Below are 22,503 nucleotides of genomic sequence, written 5' to 3'. Positions count from 1 at the left end.
TTTTCTAACAGTTTTGCTAAACATGCTAACTATGTTAGCAATGCTAACATGCTAACTATATTAACCATGTGACTTAGCTAACCTAGCTTATCATTTTTAGTAGTTATGCTAACTATGCTAACTAGCATGCTAACAATATTAACATGCTAACTATGTTAATTATGTGACTTAGCTAACCTAGCTAATCATTTTTAGTAGTTATGTTAACTATGCTAACTAACATGCTAACAATGTTAACATCCTAACTATGCTAATTATGTGACTTAGCTAACCTAACTAATCATTTTAGTAGTTATGCTAACTAGCATGCTAACTATGCTAACCATGTGACTTAGCTAACCTAGCTAATCATTTTTAACAGTTATGCTAACTAGCATGCTAACAATGCTAACCATGTTACTTAGCTAACTTAGCTAATCATTTTAGCAGTTTTCTTAAAAATGCTAATCTAAAGATCTTAACAATGTTAACATGCTAACTAGCTTCAGTGGGTAGGAGTCATAGTCGATGACAAGTAACAGTTACAATGGCTGAACAGTTAAAAGTTCAGTAATTTAAAGGGTTAAATTGTTTAATAGTGAAATATTGTAGTGAGGGACTTTTATTTTGAAACAGTTTTTGGCAGAGGAAGCAGTTGAACAGGATGTGTAGTCTTAATAGGGCCAGTTTGTATGCTTAAAGCCTGAGACTGGCAGTTGATCCAGGTGGCCTGAACACCTGCCATAGGATTCTAATTGCTTAACGGCTGTATTATGATGTCTGTCGGTAATGTTAAGTCTATGGGGATTTTAAAAAAGTTTTTCTTTAATAGTTTAAAAAGTATAAAAGTTTCAAAGTTGAAAAGTCATACCAACCCGATCTGTTTGAAGACCTATGTTACAAAGTTTGAATGAAGTTTCTAAGTTAAACTGTTCAAGAGAAATTGCGTACGGAAAAAGTGGTAAGCGGAATAATAATAATAAGAAGTAGAAGTTGCCTAGGAAGAACAGTACAGTGCATTTTCATGCACTGTAATAAGAAGAAGTTGCCTAGAAAGAACAGTACAGTGCATTTTCATGCACTGTAATAAAGACCAGACCGGCTGAATACAGCTATACCTCAGTCTGGTAAGCATCACAGGACACATGCGCACACGCGCACACACACACACACACACACACACACACACACACACACACGCATGCACACGCATGCACACACACACCACACCCCTATCATGATAGTCTAAAGCGTGGCACAAAGCATATAATCATCACAACGCAAATCTTATTCCTATCGTGCACGCCATGCCCGTCTCTGTTATTGAGCAATGCGCCAAGGGGTGTGGCAATTAACAACCTAAGGAGGGGTCTAGAGCATTATCTAAAAATCGCTATCTTACACTACCTAAAACGCATTACGCCACTGATCAAGAGAAACCTTGTCAGAAATCCATGTTGAGTTGTTTATATATGTTTATATAAGACTACAACTACACCCTGCTTCTCTCGTCCACAGGAACATGCACCAGCGCATGTCCATGCAAAACATTACAAATTACACGATTACAATGGGAAACATAATTATAATAAATATGTTACGAAATACATAATATGAGTAGTTATTCACCATCATTTTGCAAATTGGTAATGACGGTTAAAAGTGATTAGGCGAGAGCCACATACAGTATGGAACACAGCTGAAGACGCACTGCCACAAGATGTAAGCAGCAACTCCTCTGCAGGATAAAAGTCCTTAAGTTTTTTATTCAGTCATTCGAACATTATTGGTTGCTTTTTTCAGGCTATGTTTTCGATGGTAACCTACTGTATTGTCAATCAATAGTGAAAGTAACAGTGTATAAATGTTTTGTTGTTGACTACACCACGGTGAAGTTAGTTTCACTTTGCCAATGAGTTCAAATAATAGAGTGCAGATGCGTGTAGGCTATATACTCTGCTAGATTTTAGTTTAGTGGAATACCTGTTCAATACGGTCTCACGTGCAAGCAGATTCCTTCAAATGTGACCATCAAAATACTGATGCGCTGTTTGAAGTCACGCTGCTTGCTGTTAAAGGGAATGAAAGATGTCACTCTCATTGGTTTAAAGGATGTTATGCCCAAAACACACCCATGACTGATTAAGAAACGTAAGGCCCACCTTCTTGCGCCATGCGCTGGACGTTTGATAACGTTTCATAACTAAACCACACCCAATGTGGACTGGACAAACCCCGAAATTTGTTTAAACTATTCGCCAGTGACCATGCGTTTTAGAACGCCAAAATATAGCCCCCCAGAGACACACGCACACAGACACACACAGAGACACACAGAGACAAACACACACCAGTGTGCCAGTAAAGCACTTGCCACCGTGACTCATGATGCAGCACAGAAAGCAAGCCTTTCAGCGAGCACAACATGCCCTGGGGCACAGCAGACAGGATGTTTCAGCACAGTGGATGGGTCAGCTGGGCCTGGAAAGAGTTTTAGAGCAGAGCAGGTCTCTGTAACAGCAGCGTGACTTTCGTTTAACTCCCTGGCAGAAAAACGACGCCAGATTCTACTTGTTCCGACAGCATCACTGCGATTACAACTCTACCTTCCTCTCCTCCCCCCCAGTCTGAAATGCCAAGACGGTGAGCACTACAGGCACTAATGAGACATGCTAAAATATAGATAGGGGGACAGATAGATCAATCAATAGATTAATCAAAAGATAAATACAGATAGATATTTTACTGATCCCAGAGGAAATGTAGTCATCCAGTAACATAATGACAGGCAATAGAATGTTAAACTGTGTCCTGCCTAGACTGACAGCCGAGGTGAATTACTGTAGCCTAAGGCTGACTCTGGTACAACGCATCGAATGGCAACTGGCAATTCCACTTATACATATTCTACTGCTCTTTATACAGTTCTTACTGCGTATGCACTTATTTTTACTCCTCCTCTAATGTTTCTGGTACTACACTGCACATATCTGTCTATACGGTTCATACTAAATATCCATATTTATTCTGTTTTTTATAATACTGTTAATCCACTGCATATATCTATATTATTTTACTACTCTTATAATGTTACTGCTACTACACTGCACATATCTGTTGTTCATACATTGTTCATACTGTATATCCATATCTATTCTGCTCTTATAAGGCTACTGCTAATACAATTGCACATATTTATATTATATTTAATTTATGTTAATGTAAACCATACCACTTTCTTAACTGTATACTACTGTCTACGCTGCACTACAGTATGTCTTATACTGTTTATATTGTACCAACTATCTATACTGTGTATACTGCATCACATTGCACTTTTTTGCACTTCAGGTTAGACGTAAATTGCATTTCGTAGTCTCTGTACTTGTACTTTGCGCAATGACAATAAAATTTAATCTAATCTAATAATACTATTATTATTATTATTATTATTATTATTATTATTATTATTAATAATAATAATAATAATAATAATAATAATAATAATAATAATAATAATAATAAAAAAATACAAATAAAAATAAAAATAGACAAAATGAACCACACACTAGCTCACGCTACATAACAACATGCAGAAACATAAGATACTAAATATACCAAAGCACTAGTACAACCTCCCAGGTCTCCAGTACAGTCCTGTCCACTCCACTCCAGGATGCCACTAATAAGCGCTGACTGTGACTCAGATCCACATGGCTCTTCCTGTTCCTGGCTGGGCCACGCTGCTATGACTTGACAAGTCTCATTTCTGACCTTCACCATCAGGACCCCTGCTGACTGTGACTCACTCTGACCAGTGGATTTGGGTAAGCCTATGCAAGGTCGTTCAGCAGGGAGAGTGTGTTTGAGTGTTTGTGTCTGTCTGTCTGTCTCTCTGTGTGTGTGTGTGTGTGTGTGTGTTTGTTTGTATGTTTGTATGTGTGTATGTGTATGTGTGTGTGTGTGTGTGTGTGTGTGTGTGTGTCTGTTTGTATGTGTGTATGTGTGTGTGTCTGTTTGTATGTGTGTGTATGTGTGTGTGTGTGTGTGCGTGCGTGTTTGCATAGCCACGGGGCGTTTCTGGCCTACCTTCGTCCTGCTGGGCCGAGTCCTCTGGGTTGCTCTCGCTGTCGGCCTCGTAGCCCTCCTCCTCACCTGGCAGTCGGGGCCCACACACCTGGGATTCGTCTGCGTCCTCAGACAGGTCGCCGCCCAAGGAAGGCACCTCCGCAGCGGCCTGGACCTTCTGAAACAGAGCGAGGGGGACAACATTAGAGTCATGGCAGATGAATGATGACCCCCCCACACACACACACACACTAAATGACAACATGGAGCATACATACTACATACCGTCTTACTCTGGACTCTTTCAGCTAATGTTCAGTTCGACAATCCCCGGTAGTCTGTAGTTCAGAATAAAAATTTGAGCCCTTCAGTGCGCTCAGAGAGAGTGAGAGAATGGAGGGATTATTTCTCCTTCTTAACCTGCTCCACCAAGCCTGCCAGGAATTTTTATCCGCGGAGTGCAAAGTCTTGTCCGGCCTGAGTTGTTGGCAAATCCAGCTCAGGAGAAACCATAATGTCAATGCTAGGAGCTTTCAAAAACTGAACCATTTTTCCAAAAGGCAACGCAAAAATAATAGCAAAAAAAGAGAAGATGTTTGGTCATAAGATCCCATCAGCTGACCAATGGGACATAAACACTCTAGAAGTTCCCCAGAGGAGTTCAATCACTCGTGGTCTCTCCTTCCATTTGTCTCCTCCCCCCTCACACACTCCCTCTCCTCTCCTCAATCATTCCCTCCCTACCTCCCTCCTATCCTCCTCTCTACAACTACCTCCCACTTTGTACCCCTCCTACCCACGGTCCTCCCACCTATTCTCCCTCTCTCCTCCCCTCTCTTCCATCACTCATTCCTCTCTCCCTCTCTACTGCGATCCCTTGCTCACTTTCCCTCGCTTTTTCTCAGTTTCTTCCACCATCCCCTTCTAACCCCCCCCCCCCCTCTCTCTCACACACACACACACACACAGACAGTCAAACACACACAGTCACAAACACACAGTCACACAGTTTATCCGCTTATCTTTAGAAAGAGTTAATGGAGCTCTTCAACTCTAAGAGCAACAAATCATAACAGCAGGCCAACAAGGGAGGGAGGTTTCCTGAAAGTAAACCCTGCCAGCCATCCAGATCGGATCGCCGAGCCCTCCTCTCGGTCAGGCACCACCAGACGTCGGTCACGCCTTTCCACCAAAGACCCAAAATAAGCTCCCATATTCAGCCACGTCTACCCTCTCACAGCGTAGCTCAGCTGAGCGCAGCCGCCCGCCGCCCTGTCCCTTTTGAAGCCAGGATTACTGTAAATGCTACCTTCTTTATTCATATGTTCCTCTCCACTACAAAGAGAGAGTGAGAGAGGCGCTTTTATCTGCCGTTAGGCCGCAGACCTTGCCACACGATGTTCCGGTTCTTTCCTCCGCTCTTCCTTGGTTCATTAAGGCAACTTGGGCTTTAATAATGAACTGACAGTAGATGAAATGCTTTTTATGCTTTTTTCACAAACCAGAAAATCCCTTTAAATCCACAGTGAATAACTCTCCTTTAAGGCCATAACTTTGGTTAGACCATGGATGATTGTCAGCTTTCTGTAATCATTACCAAACACTGCAACTGTTATGAAAGTCCTGATCTATATCTCTCTCAAGACCTCATGACACAGACAGACAGACAGACAGACAGACAGACACACACACAGTTACTTTTACTGTCCTTATCTTTACCCATATTGGCTTCTTACTGCCTCGTAGCATTGTATTATAGCCACACATTCTCAAAGCAAAACAGTTTGGCAACACACTTACCTATAAATGAGAATTACCTTCTGATCTCATAATGTGACTTATCGGTAACTATATCAAAAGAGGAAGCAACTGTACAACTATCAACAAACAGGTCGTTTCTCACTTTCAGATGTACAATGAAACTGAGATGCAACTGAGGTACAAAAAAGACAATCTGATGCAGAACCTTTTCAATTAATATGCTTCTGTATATGGAGATGGGCTGTGATAGTTTGATTGTTTTGGTTTGGATCACAGACAAACAAAGAAATAAACAAATCTGTTTACATTTGTTTTCCTCCACTCGAGACTCACTCTCTCTGGTTTCTCCTCGGGGGCGTCGGGGCAGGAGCGGACCTGGGCCAGGGAGACACGGAGCAGCGCGTCAAACAGTGGCACGGCAAGGTCAGAGTTCACCACGCCCGAACGTGAGAGCTGGTCCCGGACCTCACGCAGCGTCTCATCCACCGACTGCAGCTACAGGGGGAGAGAGACAGAGAGAGAGAGAGAGAGAGAGAGAGAGAGAGAGAGAGAGAGAGAGAGAGAGTCCGTATGGAAACATAGGGCTTGAGAGGAAGTGGGGTCCCTGTTCTGAGCCACTCTAGCTCTAATAAGTAAAAGCACTAAGGATTGCTGATGATAATGGCATACAGATTCAAAAGAGAAAACAACTAATGACCTGGATACAGGGCTATAGAGTCATATGACCATACATATCTATACACATACAGTTAATATCATTTGGCATCTTCATCTTCAAAAAAAGTCTACAATAATTTCCTGTGTATTAGCCGCATAGTGTATAAGCCACAGGGCAGTGTTTTATGCAAGTTAAAAGAAACAAAGCCATATTAATATCATATTAACTGCCCCCGTGTATTAACCTCATAGCTGAAGACATTTTACAAAATCAATGTATGAGCGGCTAATAGTTGGTAAATTGCGGTAGGGTCATTCCAAGTGAAAACAGCCAAAATCGGGGCATCATGTACATGGTACCTCTCAGATTTTGCTGAAAAGCGGTGAAAATATGCCTTATGTTACCAAACGAGGGAATCTGAAGTTTCAGGTCAATATCTCAGGTTTGCCCGTGGCATCCATTTGAATTTCGGGTGCCACGGCCGTAATTGACACATTGGAATTTCACATCTCATCTTTTGCCATTTTTGGAAGCCCATAACGTCTGTTCGAATTAGTGTTGCACGGTGTATCGATACTAAAAAGGTATCACGATGCCTTCACGCAAAAAAAACGATACTATTTTAGACGTTTTTAGAATCGATACTTTATTAAAATAATAAAGTTCTGTGTCTGTGTGAACTGCTGCTCTCACTGCTCCTTGCACGCATCTAGGCAAGTGGGCGTGTCAAGCAGGCAGCTCTGAGTGAGTGAGTGCGCAGCCAACGTCAATATAGTTCTTTGCCGACAGTTCTAGGCCTTGTGGATAAAACAAAAGGTGCAGTGAAATCTGCAACTATTTCGGATACATCGCAAATAGTGAAGGCAAGACATCAGGTACACAGAGGCCCGTTTGTAAAATATGTTTCAAAGTCATTTAAAAGCAGTAGGCTACACATGGAACTTGGCTAAACACCTGCATATCATATTTGCATGGCACATATCTGGCATTTGTGCATACAACCAAAGCGTGTTGATGGCATGTAGACCGCTAATGAAAGCCTGCATACAACCAAAGCGTGTTGAGTCCTAATAATAATAGCGGCTTATTGTTACAGTACGTGGTAGCAAATCATGTTATCAAAGAAATAGACGTAATGTAGGAATGCACACAGATATATTGCAACAGGTAATGGTGTAGGCCTATCTGACGAAGAAGACCTGAGTGGTTGGAGCGTCGTGCTTGTACACTGAGGAGGTCTCTTTCAAAGAAGACTATCCTCACATTTTCCCTTTGCAACTGTCAAAGAAATCCCATGAACAAGGGAAGGCCTAGGGTAGCCTATACTGTACATCAGATGGCCTAAAGATTAGGCCTCTCTGCATAGAATTCAGTGATTTGTAGATCTTATTCCCTTGTTTGGTAACATAAGGCATATTTACATTACATTACATTTGGCTGACGCTTTTTAGCCAAAGCGACTAACAACATGATAAACAGTTTAAGTTTTAGAGCAGTTCTCAACAAGTTCTCAACAATTTTTCACCGCTTTTCAGCAAAATCTGAGAGGTGTCATGTACATGGCTGGCTGAGTTGGCGTGGAATGACCCGGTAACTAATTTATCATGATAAATCCATTTCAGTTGACGGTACGTGGTGCTGTGAGCAGCCTTACCTGCAGGGAGAGGTCAGGCTCAATCTTCTGCAGGGTGGTTGTGGTGCTGTGGAGGCAGATGGCCAGCAGGGCCTCCAGGAGCCGGATGCTCTGCAGAGACCACTCCTCCTCCAGCCTGCGGGCAGGGTCCCTGGACCCAGGGCCCTTAGTGTCCGCCTGGCCGCTTGCTGGAGGCTCTGGGGAGCCCAGTGGTTCCTGTGGTACGGCCTCCTCCAGATCGATTGGTGCCGGGGTAGAGGTGGGTGTGAGGGTAGGTGTCGGAGTGGACGCTGGAGCTGGGGAGTCAGGGTGGGACGGGCTGGCCTTGCCCTTGGCGTCGCGCTTCTTCTTCGGCTTGCCTCCGTCTTTGGTCTTGCAGGCGAGTTTCTGGATGACCATTGTCATGAGCCGCAGGCAGACCTCCAGGCCGCCCAGCCGGAAGAACTGCCTCTGGAAGGCCGGGCTGGCCAGGTAGACCCAGCGGCAGACGGACCAGACGTCGGCCGCCCGGCGCACCTGCTCCTTGGAGGGCAGTGCCACGCTCTCGGGCGACAAGCAGGGAAGCCTGCTGCCCAGGGGCTCGCTGGCCGTGCTGTCGTAGCCCGACGTGTCCTCTGAGTCGTTGGCTGAGTCCCGGTCCGAGTCGGCCTCCTTGCTCACACACAGGAAGGCCACACACAGGAAGAGGTTGATGGCGTTGAGCTGCGCTTCGCCTCTCTGCTGCCCGGCTCCTGCCGCCGCCGATCCGCCACCACCTCTTTTGCGCCTCGGATACGCCTCTTTCAGCCCCTCGTAGAACTTGCTGAGGCTCTGGGGGCCGTCCCCTCCTCCGCTGGCGGCGTCTCGGGACCCCACATCGTCCACCAGGCCCAGCACAGCATCTCTCTCCAGGGCCTCGGCCCGGTCACGCTCCTGCAGGGCGGTTGTCTCTGCCAGCTGCTCCCAGGTGCACAGGATGAGAGCTTCAAAAACCTTGAGGGCCCAGGAGCGCGTGGCGTCCAGGTACACCAGTTCCGTCACCTGGTTAAGCCCATTACAGCTCAGGAACAGGTCTCGCACCACACGACTGTGAGGGGGGGACACATTTGGACTCCGGTTAAAAACAAGATGAAAGCACCAAAGCGGTTTGTCTGTCTCTTGCTCACAGCCAAGCAGAGCTTTTAATATCAAAAGCATCCCCACATAATCTGAAAACGTTCAAGAATAGAGTAACTCAAGTGTGACGTTCCGTTTCCATGACACCAGAATCACTGGATCTAAACAAATTTTCAAAGTGGCTTAAGTAGCATTGAATGTAGACATGTGGCATAATTTCTAGCTAATAAATTGTTTTAAATGTAGGCTATAGCCATTTAAATGTGTTTTACCTGCTAGGCAGCAGCTTAGACACAACACGGATTCCCTGGCAGGTGTAATAGAAAGAAACAAAATTCCAGTGGATATTTCACAGCTTCTGAAAGACTGGCAGCTGTTAAGAGTGACGTTTTTTGCCAAAAAAATAAAGCCAAGACACATCCGTGAATTTAAGGATTTTAACTGCACGCAGTTACATGTACATGCAGGTCTCTTTTACGGAGGAAACCCATGCCAAAATAAAATTCTGTAGTCACAAATTGTATCGTGTTGATGAATGTTGTAGTATGCGATTCCTACTGTGTAAAAAATATTTTGCAAATGTTGTAAAATTATTGAATTAGATTAAGAAAGCCACCGCTATGGTGATTACTATGGTTAGATTGATTTGTTTAGATCCAGTGAAATTGCTGCCTTGACAACGCTATGTCATGGCTTCGGTACTCTATTGGTGTTCATACTCCTCGTAAAATTTTCAACAGACTACAACATATCGCTAAGGCGGAACCCAAGGCGTCGAAAATTGGCATTAAGGGTCAACAAAAATAAACTGTAAGTCAGTGCAAGTGCAATAAATTGTACAAGTCAATGGGGAGGGCCTTGCCTATTTTACTAAAGGTCTGATGATATGAAAATACATTTTTTCTGTCTCAGTGTAGCACAGATTTGAATATCTAAAACATTATCTAATTTGTTTACTTTAAAACATCGCCTGAAGACATTATACAAATATGTGCAAAGGATAAATCAGGGAGCTGATATGTGTACGGGAGCAGGGGGAGTAAATCACAGTACACTGGTGCTTATGCAAGCCAGCACTCCACACACACACGCACGCACGCACGCACACACACACACACACACACACACACACACACACGAAATGCCAGCCAGCCATGAATGCACCGTTGCCCTTAAATCAAGCACATAAACAATTTTGCAGGCTTTCAAGAGCCAAGCGAGTTGCAATATGCTGTTAAGAGAGACGACAAATAAAAAGGTGACGGATGTCTCGGGAGGACGGGGAACGCTCCCCCTCGGTGAGCGCATTAGCAAAACACGACACCCTCCTGCACTGTGGGAGCACCATTAGCCGAATAATTCATCCAAACGCCATGCCGATCAGGGAGGAGTACCCACTCAAAATGCAATCAAAACCGCTGCAAGGAAGAATTCAAATTGGATTTTGATAGCATTGTTGTTCTCTTCCTAACAACAATAAAACAACGGGAGAGCGAGAACCGTCGGTAAGATGGAGACTAAGGTCATACTGAATCTCTGGTGGGTCTTAAATGAAGCCAAAACGACATGAGGGAGAAGATCTGACAGAGGAAGAGGCAGAAAGACTGAAGATTCAAGAGATTTTGGTCACTTTACTTGAGCCTTACTTCATGACTGACATAACATGACATATTTATGATATGGTTATGTTAAATATTTTATGGCAGATGTCAGGCACATCATGATGGCTAATGTTCACTGATTTGACAATGTAATGTTACAAGTATCGATACGTAATTGTCATAACAAATTAATTATAGTGATATGACATTGCACTGACTTATAACTATCTACGACAGCATAGAACATCTATATGTTCTATTGTATGTTCTTGTGTATGTATCTACATATACAATCCATACCATGGCATGCAAATATTATGAAATGCTAATGCTCGTGTTATGAAGCAGGGTTTAAATAAAATGTGAGAGGTTCAGGAGGAATTGATGTCGGTGTAACAAAACATAGTAGAGGCTAGAGAAAAAGAGACGGTCTTACCTTGACTTGAGAAGAACAGGTAGAGTCTGCAGGTAAACGAGTAGGACCTCCATGGGCAGACAGTGGGTGTGGTACGTGCATGCCTGGGTACAGGTGACGGAGACACCCAGCTGCTGTGCATGGTGTGCCAGCTCCACCCCGCGCTGCAGCACAGGGCTGAAGATATGGGTGTAGAGTTGCCACTGCACCACCGCGTTGCCCCTTAATGTGAGCTGGCACAGGTGCCCGGCGATCTGCTGGCTCAGCTGCCAGTCCTCGCCAAACACCAGCTCCTGGTAGGCCTTCAGGGCGTCCCACTTCCACAGCATGTCCTCGGCCGCCCCGCTGGGCAGGATGCCCTTGGAGCGGTAAGAGAGGTTCGGGGAGGTGGCGCCAGTGGCCGTGGGTGCGGACTCGGGTTGGCAGCTCTGCAGCGTCTCCTCCAAGCCAGGCAGCTGACTGCTGTCGAGGGTGCAGATGTTGCAGGAGGCCAGCTTGGCCTTCTCTGAGGGCTGGCTGCCCCCCAGCTGCTCCAGCACGAGCCGGCTGAGGACGCTGAGCACGTGCGACTGGTAGCTGCGGAGCCCGGGCGCCTGGAAGGCCTGGAGCAGCGGCTCCACTACGGAGCGAGGGTCCATGCAGCAGCAGATGCCCACAGCCTGCATGCCCGCCAGCACCTGCAGCACGGTGGGGCCGGTGGGCGAGAGCCGCTGGAGCAGCCGCAGGCACTGGTGGGCGCAGGCGGCCAGGCAGCAGCAGCGCTCCGGGTAGCGCACCTCGCCATCGGCCTCCTCCTCGAAGGGGTTGCGGCGGGCGGCCTGCTTAAAGGCGGCGACGGGCAGACCGGTGAGGTCGCGGTGGTGGTGCAGGAAGTGCGAGTACTCGCAGCGGCGGTGCCGGCGCCGGGTGCATACCGTCTGGTGCAGCTGCTCGGACTTGGCCTTCTTGACGGCGCCGAGGATCTTGAGCATGCTGGCCACCAGGCCCCGCAGCCTCTCCGACGCCTCGCCGCCCAGCTCCGCGCTGACGTTGACGCTGTCCCGCCCTGCGCCCAGACCCTCCAGTCTCAGAGCTGTGGCCTCGAACAGGTCCAGCCCGCGATGCTGCACGAACTCGTGGACTAGCTCCAGCGCCTGGCTGAAGAAGAAGGGGTTGGGGGTCGAGGCCTGGAGGCAACTGAGTAGCACCTGGAGGACCCCCTCCAGCAGCTCGGGCAGGAGCAGTGCCCGGTGGCGGTACCGTGAGAAGGAGAAGTCCTCCTGGACCTCCTGCAGGGTCTTCTTGGGGCGCGGGGCGAAAGGGTCAGCCTGCCGCTCCAGGCAGCTGCGGATCTTGAGCGTGGCGCGGAGGAGGTCCGTCAGGCTGCGGCGCAGGTTGTCCGGCAGCGCCTCGTTCTGCCCGACGTCCACGAACATCAAGTGCAGGATGGTGCGCAGGAGCATCCGCTGGACCAGAGCAATGGGCTCCTCCGTCCAGCCCCCTGCCAGTTCATCGATGCCACCGCCACTACCACCGCCTCCTCCTCCTCCTACACCGCCTCCATCTCCTGGACCACAGCAGTCGCCAAACTCTGTGAGGATCTCTGTGAGTGTTGGCACCACCACCACGGCCAGGCCCGGGTTGTGGTTTATGGACATGTCGAATTTGCACACCTTCTCCAGCAGGGAGAGCAAGACGTGGCAGAGGTCGAAGGGCGAGTTCTCCATGCGGTTGAAGATGGAGAGGGCTGTGGGGTCCATCAATACCTCGCTGTCCAGCCCCTGCGGCCCAAAGAGCCTGGGGTGAGGTTGCGAACGCTCGAGCGTGTTCATGCCGTCGGCGTTGAGGTTTCGCTGGATTACAGCTGCCTGCTGAGGCTGTGGAATTAGGGCGTCTGATTGGTGGTACTGGCAGCTAACACGGAGTGTGGAGCCGTGTGACCGGCGGTGCTTGGACCCCGGAGCGGGGACCTTGTCGTCAGAGTTCCCAGCTTCCGAGTCCGAGGTGGAGAGCTGGGACTTTCGTGCATCCCTCACCGAGTAGCGCTGGGCGGTCCGCCGTGACCGACGCGATTTCCAACTGCCGGACAAACGCTTGCCCGAGTTCTGAGCATCGGAACCGGCCTTCTCCTGCCCAGCCTTCAGAGGGACGGTTCTGCCCTCCCGGCTAAGGAACACTTCCAACAGTGAAGGCAGGGTGAAATCTAAAAACACAAAACATACACACACAAAATCTGGTTTATACATAATATACATTAATACCTTATTTTCCAAGACAACATAATAATAAAACAAGTTTGAAGTTGGGTTTTTAATTAAATGAACCATGTTGTCCATCCGTTTCTCTGGGCTGTGAGAATCATGTTACTTTAGTCAAAGAACCCTCCATTCGCTTTTCTTTCCAAAATGAGACATTTTCAAGTGATCCCAAATGGTGTTGTATTTACATAGAAGTCTATAAATCGACTCTCAATCGATATACCATCTGTGTGTTGTATTTTCATGCTAAGACCTATAATTCAACTCAGCAAAAAAACAGCATCTAGCCTGCTTAAACATATTTAGATTAAGCACACAAACAAGAGCATCGATGAAGAATCCAATAAAGCAGCAATTTAGCGAGCCCATGCTAGAAAAGATTAGCAAGTCCCCACTAAATACTCATGGGCCCAAGGTCAGTCGGTCACTGCATCCACCCCTCTGTTTTTGAAGCCATGTTTATTTCCCCTTCACTACAATCTCTAACTATTCATTAGGAACCGTGGACCACAGTTGTTCGAGGAATTATAAAAAGCAATCATGGATCAAGTTGCGCCAGTGAATTAAACACCATTAGCTTGGCCAACCAGCACACATCTTTTATTGAGCAACTAAATTAGTCAGGAGTGTCCTCACTGAGGCACGGAGATACATAATGTATAACAGCTTCTCATTTACGCCCTGTAAGCTAATCAAGCAGCACGGCATGGCACAGCACAGCACAGCCCCACACAGCACACAATTCATTATTCCATCACTTATTTTTAGAAAACTGCTGTCAATAGTTAAGGTCCTGTTAATTTACCCCAGTCAACTAGCAAGTAAAAGTTTTTTTTTTTTTCCAATCACATGCATCACTTACATCTATATCTGTGAAGGAAAACAAAATAGTGGAATAAAGGATGAAACTAAGACAAGGAAAAAAAAAGAACAGGACTAAGAATAAGAGTAAGACTAAAGACTAAGATTAACACCGTAGTATTATCCAGGTATTCCCATAAGGGCACAGCAGTGATGTGAACTGACCTGGGGCCTTTTCTTCTTGCACGGGGATCTTCCAGACAAGTGGCAGCAGCGACAGCAGTAGGGTCAGCAGCTCCTCTCGACAAGTCAGCTCCTACACAGAGGATAAGAGAGAGACACACACTCAGTCTTTCTGGACGATCTCTGAAGAACACAGCCTTACAGGGGCCTCACAGAATCATCAAAATCTATAGTCGTCTCCCCCAGGCTTGAAAAAGGGAAAAAATCAGTGCCTGAAGTTATCAGACATTTTCAAAGCTATATATAACTATCTAGTTTCAATTCTTAAAATGTCTAAGACCAGGCCTTAATTCCGGCACAGTGCCTGAGAACACCGGAGTCTCCCAGGGTAGTGAAATCCATTGTCCATTTGCCTTAGCCCAACACTGCTCACCCCCTTTAAGTTAGCTTAAAGCTGTAAGCTGCAGAAAGAGGATGCTATGCATCAGTGGGTCAAAAACCAAACTCCTCGAAAGCTTTTTCCCGGATTTCCTCAGACCAATCTCAACTTGTTGGCGAACTGGCTGAAGTAGACATGTTGTGTGGAAGCACATCCCCCTAAATACCGGCTCCACCCTGAAGCGCCGGAGCACGCCAGCATTCCTCACAGGCTGGAGAGAAACTGCTCCTGGATGTGTGAATTAAAAGCAAATACAGGGGCCTTGCCAGCAACCTCACGTGACCCCAGGTAAACAAGGGCCCTGGCAACATCCACTCATCAAATTGTTCATGTTCTCAGGGCTTAAGACCTAGGCCTACACAGTTTATGCTTAAAACTGGGAACATTTCTGTGCCTGAAATTATCAGATTCAATTACATAATCATCTTTTCCAATCTTAAACAGCCTGGACCATGCCTGAATTTTGGCACAGTGCCTGGGAACTTTAAGCCCTGTATTCTTTTTCAGTATGCCAACTTATTGACCACTCCTAACATGTTGGTTCCATTCTGATTGGTATTCCCATGACCTTTGTAATCACAAAAAAACAGCAATAACATTCACTTAACATTCCTTAAAGAAAAATAGAAAAGCTCATCAGATTTGGCCATCCGAGTAGACAAATGAGCTAGACGTGACGCAGCACTCCAGAGACCATGAGCAACGGCTGATTCACCAGCGTCTCACTAAAAAACACACAACGAGAGAGAGGACACACTGGATGAAGGCGGCAAAATCCGAGGGCGTATTGGAGAGATCTCACTGCGGCAGGACGGAAAGACCAAGACTGCAGTCATTCATTTAGACTTGCACTTCTCATGCATCTACAACAGAAGTCATTTATTTGATCACCACCAAACCAAAGCAGCACACAGTGGTCATCATGGCCCGGTTTCCCATACGGATTAAGCCTAGTCCTAGACTAAAAGAACAACAATAACAAAATATCCACTGTAAAAGGCTTCGAGTCTATGAATGGGGTTAATCCATCCAGGTACAGGAAACAAGCCTCATATCAGTTTCAGGAACCTGTGCCAGTATTTGTTCATATAAGCCCGGTGTGAATACGTTCCTGGTTGTGTCAATGGGCGACTCACGCCTGACATACAACAGTCGAGAGCAAACAGCACAGTAGCAGGAATAAAATAAACAGATGAAAAAGGGCTACAGGACTCCAAACCCAGCTGAGCTATTGGCAGCGTGTGCTAATGGGTGAATGCACAGCCAGATAGCTCTTTTAAAAGGCTTGATTTGTGTGTGGACGCACTGCATACTGGAAGATACTGGGGACTAACAAGGCGGGAGAGAGGATGGAACAGAGGATGCTCTCTTAAGCATCAATGGAGCCGATTAACATGCTCTGATCCATTAAATTGGAAATTTTCATCTAACAAATCTCTGCCAAAACACAATTAACTTAATTTCCCTCATCAAAGAGGAAATTATTTTTTTTGGCATTAACTAAAAAGAGAGAGCTGTGTTTGGTTGGAACGTAGAGGAGTTTGATTTGAGCATATCTGAATGAATAAAATCAGTCATGCAATTTCTCTCAGGCAAACTAACCCAGACAGAAATCAAGACAAATCGACAGTCATCATAAGAGCCATCCCTCTTAACACCACCACATCCCTTCAAAACAGCCTACCTGTTTTTTTGTTTTTTTTTTAATTATTATCATTCCATGTTAAACCTAAGAACACAGGGAAAAGCCACAGGTATAGCTTCGGAATGATAAATAAAAGGCGAATGGCTAAGGCTTCTTCCTTACTCTTCCTGACTCTCCCTTTTCTTTTCTTTTCTTTTCTCTCTCTCTACTCTCTTCTCTTCCTTTCTCTCTCTTCTCTTACTCTCGCTCTCTTTGTCTCCCTCTCCCAGTGTTACTGATGTTTAGCATGTGTATTTCTGACCATGGCAGCATAAGAAAAGGCCTCTGTGGTGGACCTGCTGTGGATTTGTCGAGTCTGTCACTCATGACCCCCTGGAGGAGAGTCAAATACCACCTGCAGGTGAGTTCCAAGCAAAACATTAAGATGGCCTGATCCCATCAGCTGCTTCCACTTCTCTCCTCTGGGTCTTCATGATGACGAGTGAAAAGAGAGTTCTTTATCCCAAATCTAATCCCTCATCTTGACCATTACTGACAGCAAATGCATGGAAAATGTGTTCAGGGACCAAAAATGGAGGCATTCTGTTTTCATGTTGTCTTTTTATCCCCCAAGAGCTGCCTACATCTATGTCATGTTGCCAGGGTTTGTGGACATTCTGGTCCCTTGTGCCCCCAGCATATCTGGCGCCTTGATCTACCAATTCCGGTCGGGCTTGCAGTGGCAGGCCGTTTGCAAATTGCATGGCGGAGGTACGTCCCAAGACTCAATCAAGCTGCTGTGGGAACCGCCTTGACAACTGAGGTGTCAACAGCTCCTGATGGATGACAACAACGTAGGGGACCTACTCGACAAAGACGACAGTCCTGCGGTCATGGGGGGTTTTCAACTTCTCACTGTGGCTAAGGGCAGCACAGAGGCAAGAACAAGGCTCAGAAAACATCTGCGGGGAATGCAATGCAATCTAAATGCAAAATAATCTCTCTCTCTCTCTCTCTGAGAGAGAGAAAGAGAGAGAGAGAGAGAGAGAGAGGTCCGTCACTCAGAAGTGTGCAGGGATTAGTGGAGGTCTCAGCGGAGTTTTTGCATGAAGTGCACTGAATCAAAACCTATTACCATTTCACTGTGATCAGAGCAGAAAATCAATTTGTGGGTTTAGGCGTTTCTGCGTAAGAACATGAGGGGATTTAGCCGAGTTGACACAAAGTCGGACTGATGAGGTGAATCAGAACGTCCATCCGTCTCTGTGAGAAGTCACTCTCCAGGGTGAGAATGAGAATGTGTGCATGTGCACATAGAGTGTGTGTTTGTCTATGTGTATGTGATAGGGCTGTCACTTTACCTTTGAAAATCGATTGCACAATCGATTGGACCAACCAACACAAGTTTGTGTGTATGTATGTATATATGTGTGTGTGTGTGTGTGTGTGTGTGTGTAAAGTATGTGAGTACAGTATGTGTGTGATTGTGTCTACACATGAGAGTATGGGTGTGTATGCGTGTGTGTGTGTGTGTGTGTGTGTGTGTGTGTTCGCTGGTATACTGGTGATTAGGTATATTATGTATGGTATGCTATGCATTAGCATAACTGCTAACCGGGTAAAGTAGTTACCACACAGGAAAGGTCATCAGTGTGAATGCGCTCCTACCTGGTCTATGATGGAGTCCAGGGTGCTGAGGAGCAGGAAGCCGCGTCCTCGGACCAGGTACTCCCCCAACGCCACCATGTGGCTCTCCTCCTCCTCATCCTCCCGCGTTTCCGACCGCTGGGCCACCGTACTGCACAGCTGCAGCACGTCCGTCAGGAACTCCCGCGCCAGCGTGTTACTGGCCCCGCTCATATCCAAGCTGGAATATGCATGCGCACACACACGCACACACACACACACACACACACACGCACACAAGACACACACACACAGGCGCACACACACAGCCACACACACACACACACACAGGCACACACACACACACACACACACACACACAGGCGTACAAAGAGAGAGGAAGGGTAGGACAATTAACACATACACAGGGAGGAAGGGGATAACAATAATCACACAAACGCACATACACACACACACACACACACACACACACACACACACACACACACACACACACACACACACACACACACACAGGCGTACAAAGAGAGAGGAAGGGTAGGACAATTAACACATACACAGGGAGGAAGGGGATAACAATAATCACACAAACGCACATACACACACACACACACACACACACACACACACACACACACACACACACACACACACACACACATCAGAAGTTAGCGCAACATGCCTTATCTTTCATGGTTTCTTATCAACATTTTTAGCATAGGAAGGGGATTGGCCAATGACTTGAGAAAATATCTGCCAAAATACAAATGCTCACAATTAGATCCATCATAGAGTGAGGAAGAGCCTAGTTCTTGCAAAATGTTTAATACCTCTAAGGTCATATCTTAATCCATGTTTATCACCATGCACATTTTTCCTGTGGTAGAATGGCACTGCCTGTGGCTCAGACCAAGGTTACGCAGGGAGTTCCTCACTGGCACGTCTCCACTGCCCTCACTGTTTCAGAGGAACAGCCCAAACTTCTCGAGAGGAAGTCAACACGAAACGTGGAGAGGTAAACCAAACTGAGAAAAATCATCTGAAACTGACCTTTTGAAAAAGCAATACAGAAGAATTTCTTCTAGAAACCTCTCTCTACTTTGCATGTACAGTACACACTCTGCATCTACTTTTTACTCAGGCACAACTCTGCACAAAACAAAACACACAGAACAACGACAGCAGCAGCAGCAACAGCAGCATCAATGAAAACTGGTATCCAAGTCCCCAATGGAGGGGGGGCAGCAAGGGAGAGCAGCAAGACATCAACGGAGGAAGACTACCTTGCTGCAAACCAGGAACCTCCTGACTGCTGATGTAACAGATGTAGCCTAATGCATTTCAAAGCTCAGGCATTCACATCTCTAGTGTTGGTCATGCAGTAATGTAATCAAAAGCGCAAAAGACACAACAGGGATCCTGTTCAGGGAAGGCTGCTGGGACCTTGGATGTGTAACCGAAGGTTACGCAAAATTATCCTCCTCACAGATGGACCCTTGACAAGTTTGTAATGATTAGAACTTGAGCCCAATATAAAATGGTCAACATTTAAATAGATCACTGCCTCAGACACCTCTATTCCTTGATTCAATGTCTCTCTTTCTAAAATTACATATAAAACATAGCAGAGCCATGGCAGGATCGGAATGAAGAAGCAGCTTGTTGTCTGGTTGTTAGAGCACCAATTCCTTGGGCCATCAAGGAAAACACTAAATCCTCAGAAGGCTTGGAGTCAATTTCTTCAAGACAAATCAAATACCACACCATTCCAATAGAAAAGGACCACACCAACTCAAAAAAAGTCATTATTTTGGTGCACATGTGGAAATAACACGTTTTGTCCAATAAGATATTGTACCTTCTAAAAAATGTTGACGTACCTTCTGAAAGTGCAACCGATTAACAACAGTAACCAGATATTTAATTCTCCAACAAATCAACTTAAGTACATTCAATAACTGTGGTTTTGGTGTAGATGATGGTAGACTATGCCAACTATGAAAGTCATCAGCAAACTTTAGAATGTACTGTCTCTATTCTCAAACTTGCTCTGTTTGTGACAAGAATATAAAGACGATTGAGTGGCCTACATATCCTTGGAGGTAACTGGTGGATGAGGAGAGTTTGCATCAGAGAACACAATCACCTTTCACGCAATGTGATAAGTCTAAGAAGCCATCCAATAACACCAACATAAAGACTGGTTCAAATGCTGAAATGTGGCTTTATGGTGTTTAACACAGAAAACTAATCAATGAACAGTAGTCATATTTAGCAATTACATGGCTGCTTTACCTAAAAAAATCATGACCGTTCTTCCTTTCAGACAAGTGGAGAGGAAGGATTAGCATGGAGCATTTGAACAGTTACACGGAGACATTGAATGCTTACTTAGGGAGATAGTGTGTATGCAAACCATGAGACACAGAATCACGGTTCCTGAGGCCCTTTTTCGGTTGTCTTTTTGTCTGGTCTTGTCTGGTCTTCCCGTTTCATTGGAAGAACAACAAACTACATATCAGATCCTAAAGTGAAAACGTATCTGTGATGAAGTATTTTCAGAACTAGGCAGTACAGGGACAGCCTTGCATTGTAACTGATATGTAACATAATTCAAAGATAATTAAAATCTTTATCTTAAAATACTAAGGGGAATAGAGACACTACTCTACCCATTAGATGAAGCGTTCTAGGTCTTCTTCTGACAAGTCATCACATGTGCTACTGTGAGCCCAATGAAACCCCCCGTCCCGTGAAAAACACTTCTTGATGGATCAACTCAATTATTTTCCTTAGTAGAGCCACACGTTTACCCTCTGAATGCAGGCAATAGGCTTGAACTCACATTCAAACTTTTCCCCAATTCCACTAAAAAATGACGAAACGCAGGAAACGCAAGAAACACATGCACACATGCGACACGCCTCTTACCCTCATAATCTTGCACACCAACCACTACACAGCTCCACAAGTAAGACACGGCCCATTCCCCACGCCTACCTCCTACTACAAGCCTGAGGCGAAGTTGTAGACCGGCACCATTGTAATGCTCCTCCAGGGCCGGGAGAGATCAGCTCCATTCATCCCGGAAAAGAGGAATATTCCCAATCCCATCGAGCTCCTCAAGTTCTGTGTCACATTTGTCCACAGATTGCCTGAGGTTTTGAGGCTGCAAGTTTTCTGCCCTGTTGTGCAAATTCCATTAAATCGGAATTTCAAATGGAAGCTTTCCAGATTTTGAGTTGATCAGTGCATCACATGAAAGCATGTGATGTCACATGGCACTGGGAATGGCACTAGGAGGCAATCATCGGTCAGCCTACTGCTACAGGCTGTGAGACACTTTAGCGCTGCTCAGAGCTCTGAACTCAAGCACACCAATATCCCCACCCCTACCACTGTCATAATGACCAACACAATGGGCTCTTGAGGAAGGAGCGCCAAATAAATCTGGGCCTGTTTTCACAAAGCATCTTCAAGGCTAAAAGTAGCTCCGAACTGGCTGTTTTAGAAGAAGCTCCTAAAAATAACATGTTGGTCCTAACTTTAGGGCTCCTAATTTTTTGTCAAAGAGTAATGAAGTCCATCAGCACCAAATACATCCAGCATCACCAACCAATCACATAACATACTCAGTGCTGAAACAGTTTCAATGTACAAAAAATAAAATAGCTCCAATATGAAGATACTGAATTTGTGGGCAGTGTATATTTCTAGCCTGTGACACATACATATCTGTTGTTTATTTACAATGAACTCATGCCTACTCATCGGCAAAGGCCTGTCACTCACTCACTCACACTTTCTTATAGACGCTTGTCATTCTCATTCTAGAGTTCAGTTGACTGACACAGACTCGTTCAGTCACTGCTGTGGGACGTCTCTGTTTAAATCCCCATCTTCAGACTCTCTGCTTTGTCTCCCCCCAGCAGGCCACCTCGCATCAAAATGGCTTCTGTTTTACATTTGCTTTAAAATAATGGTCTTTTGTGAATCCCTGGTTAGAGCACTGGCCTGCTTTGGAGGGGGCCAGACCACGTGAGGCTGCTATTAGTAACTAACTGTCCATCAGGAGGCAAAAGCTGTGAGGAACTTCAGTTCTCAGCACATAGATGACCTTATTACAACAGTAATGAATATTCGGCCCTTAGTGAACATGCAGTAATGTATTTATAATCTTAGGAAAAATTCATCTTAAGAGAAATTAGTCATGACATCATTACAGACCTTTACACTGCTCATGTTCACCACGCCCACCCCCCCCAAAACAAACAAACAAACAAAAAATATATATGTATACATACCGGTCGGTTAAAATACAAAGGTTCATGCAGATGACTTGGATATACCATGTGAAGTCCT

The 22,503-nt window shown here is 45.6% G+C and overlaps 1 protein-coding gene across 8 annotated transcripts in view; it reads right to left on the bottom strand.

Annotated features, from left to right (window-relative positions):
• lyst (lysosomal trafficking regulator) overlaps positions 1-22,503 on the bottom strand; it is a 125,223-nt gene that overhangs the window by 77,351 nt on the left and 25,369 nt on the right. For 6 of the 8 annotated variants that reach the window (XM_048268988.1, XM_048268992.1, XM_048268991.1 and 3 more), the window contains 6 exons: positions 18,163-18,361; positions 14,474-14,564; positions 11,232-13,392; positions 8,121-9,165; positions 6,115-6,303; positions 4,069-4,225 (listed from right to left, as the gene is read on the bottom strand). In XM_048268988.1, the coding sequence (XP_048124945.1) occupies positions 4,069-4,225; positions 6,115-6,303; positions 8,121-9,165; positions 11,232-13,392; positions 14,474-14,564; positions 18,163-18,361 (3,842 nt within the window). The remainder of the gene's footprint in view (positions 1-4,068; positions 4,226-6,114; positions 6,304-8,120; positions 9,166-11,231; positions 13,393-14,473; positions 14,565-18,162; positions 18,362-22,503) is intronic. The other 2 variants (XM_048268989.1, XM_048268996.1) reach the window with 1 other exon arrangement.

This window comes from Alosa alosa, chromosome 18, assembly GCF_017589495.1.
Source record: "Alosa alosa isolate M-15738 ecotype Scorff River chromosome 18, AALO_Geno_1.1, whole genome shotgun sequence".
Classification (NCBI taxonomy): Eukaryota; Metazoa; Chordata; class Actinopteri; order Clupeiformes; family Clupeidae; genus Alosa; species Alosa alosa.
Note: the sequence above shows the minus strand (reverse complement) of the source record. Positions and strands in the feature narration are given on the sequence as shown.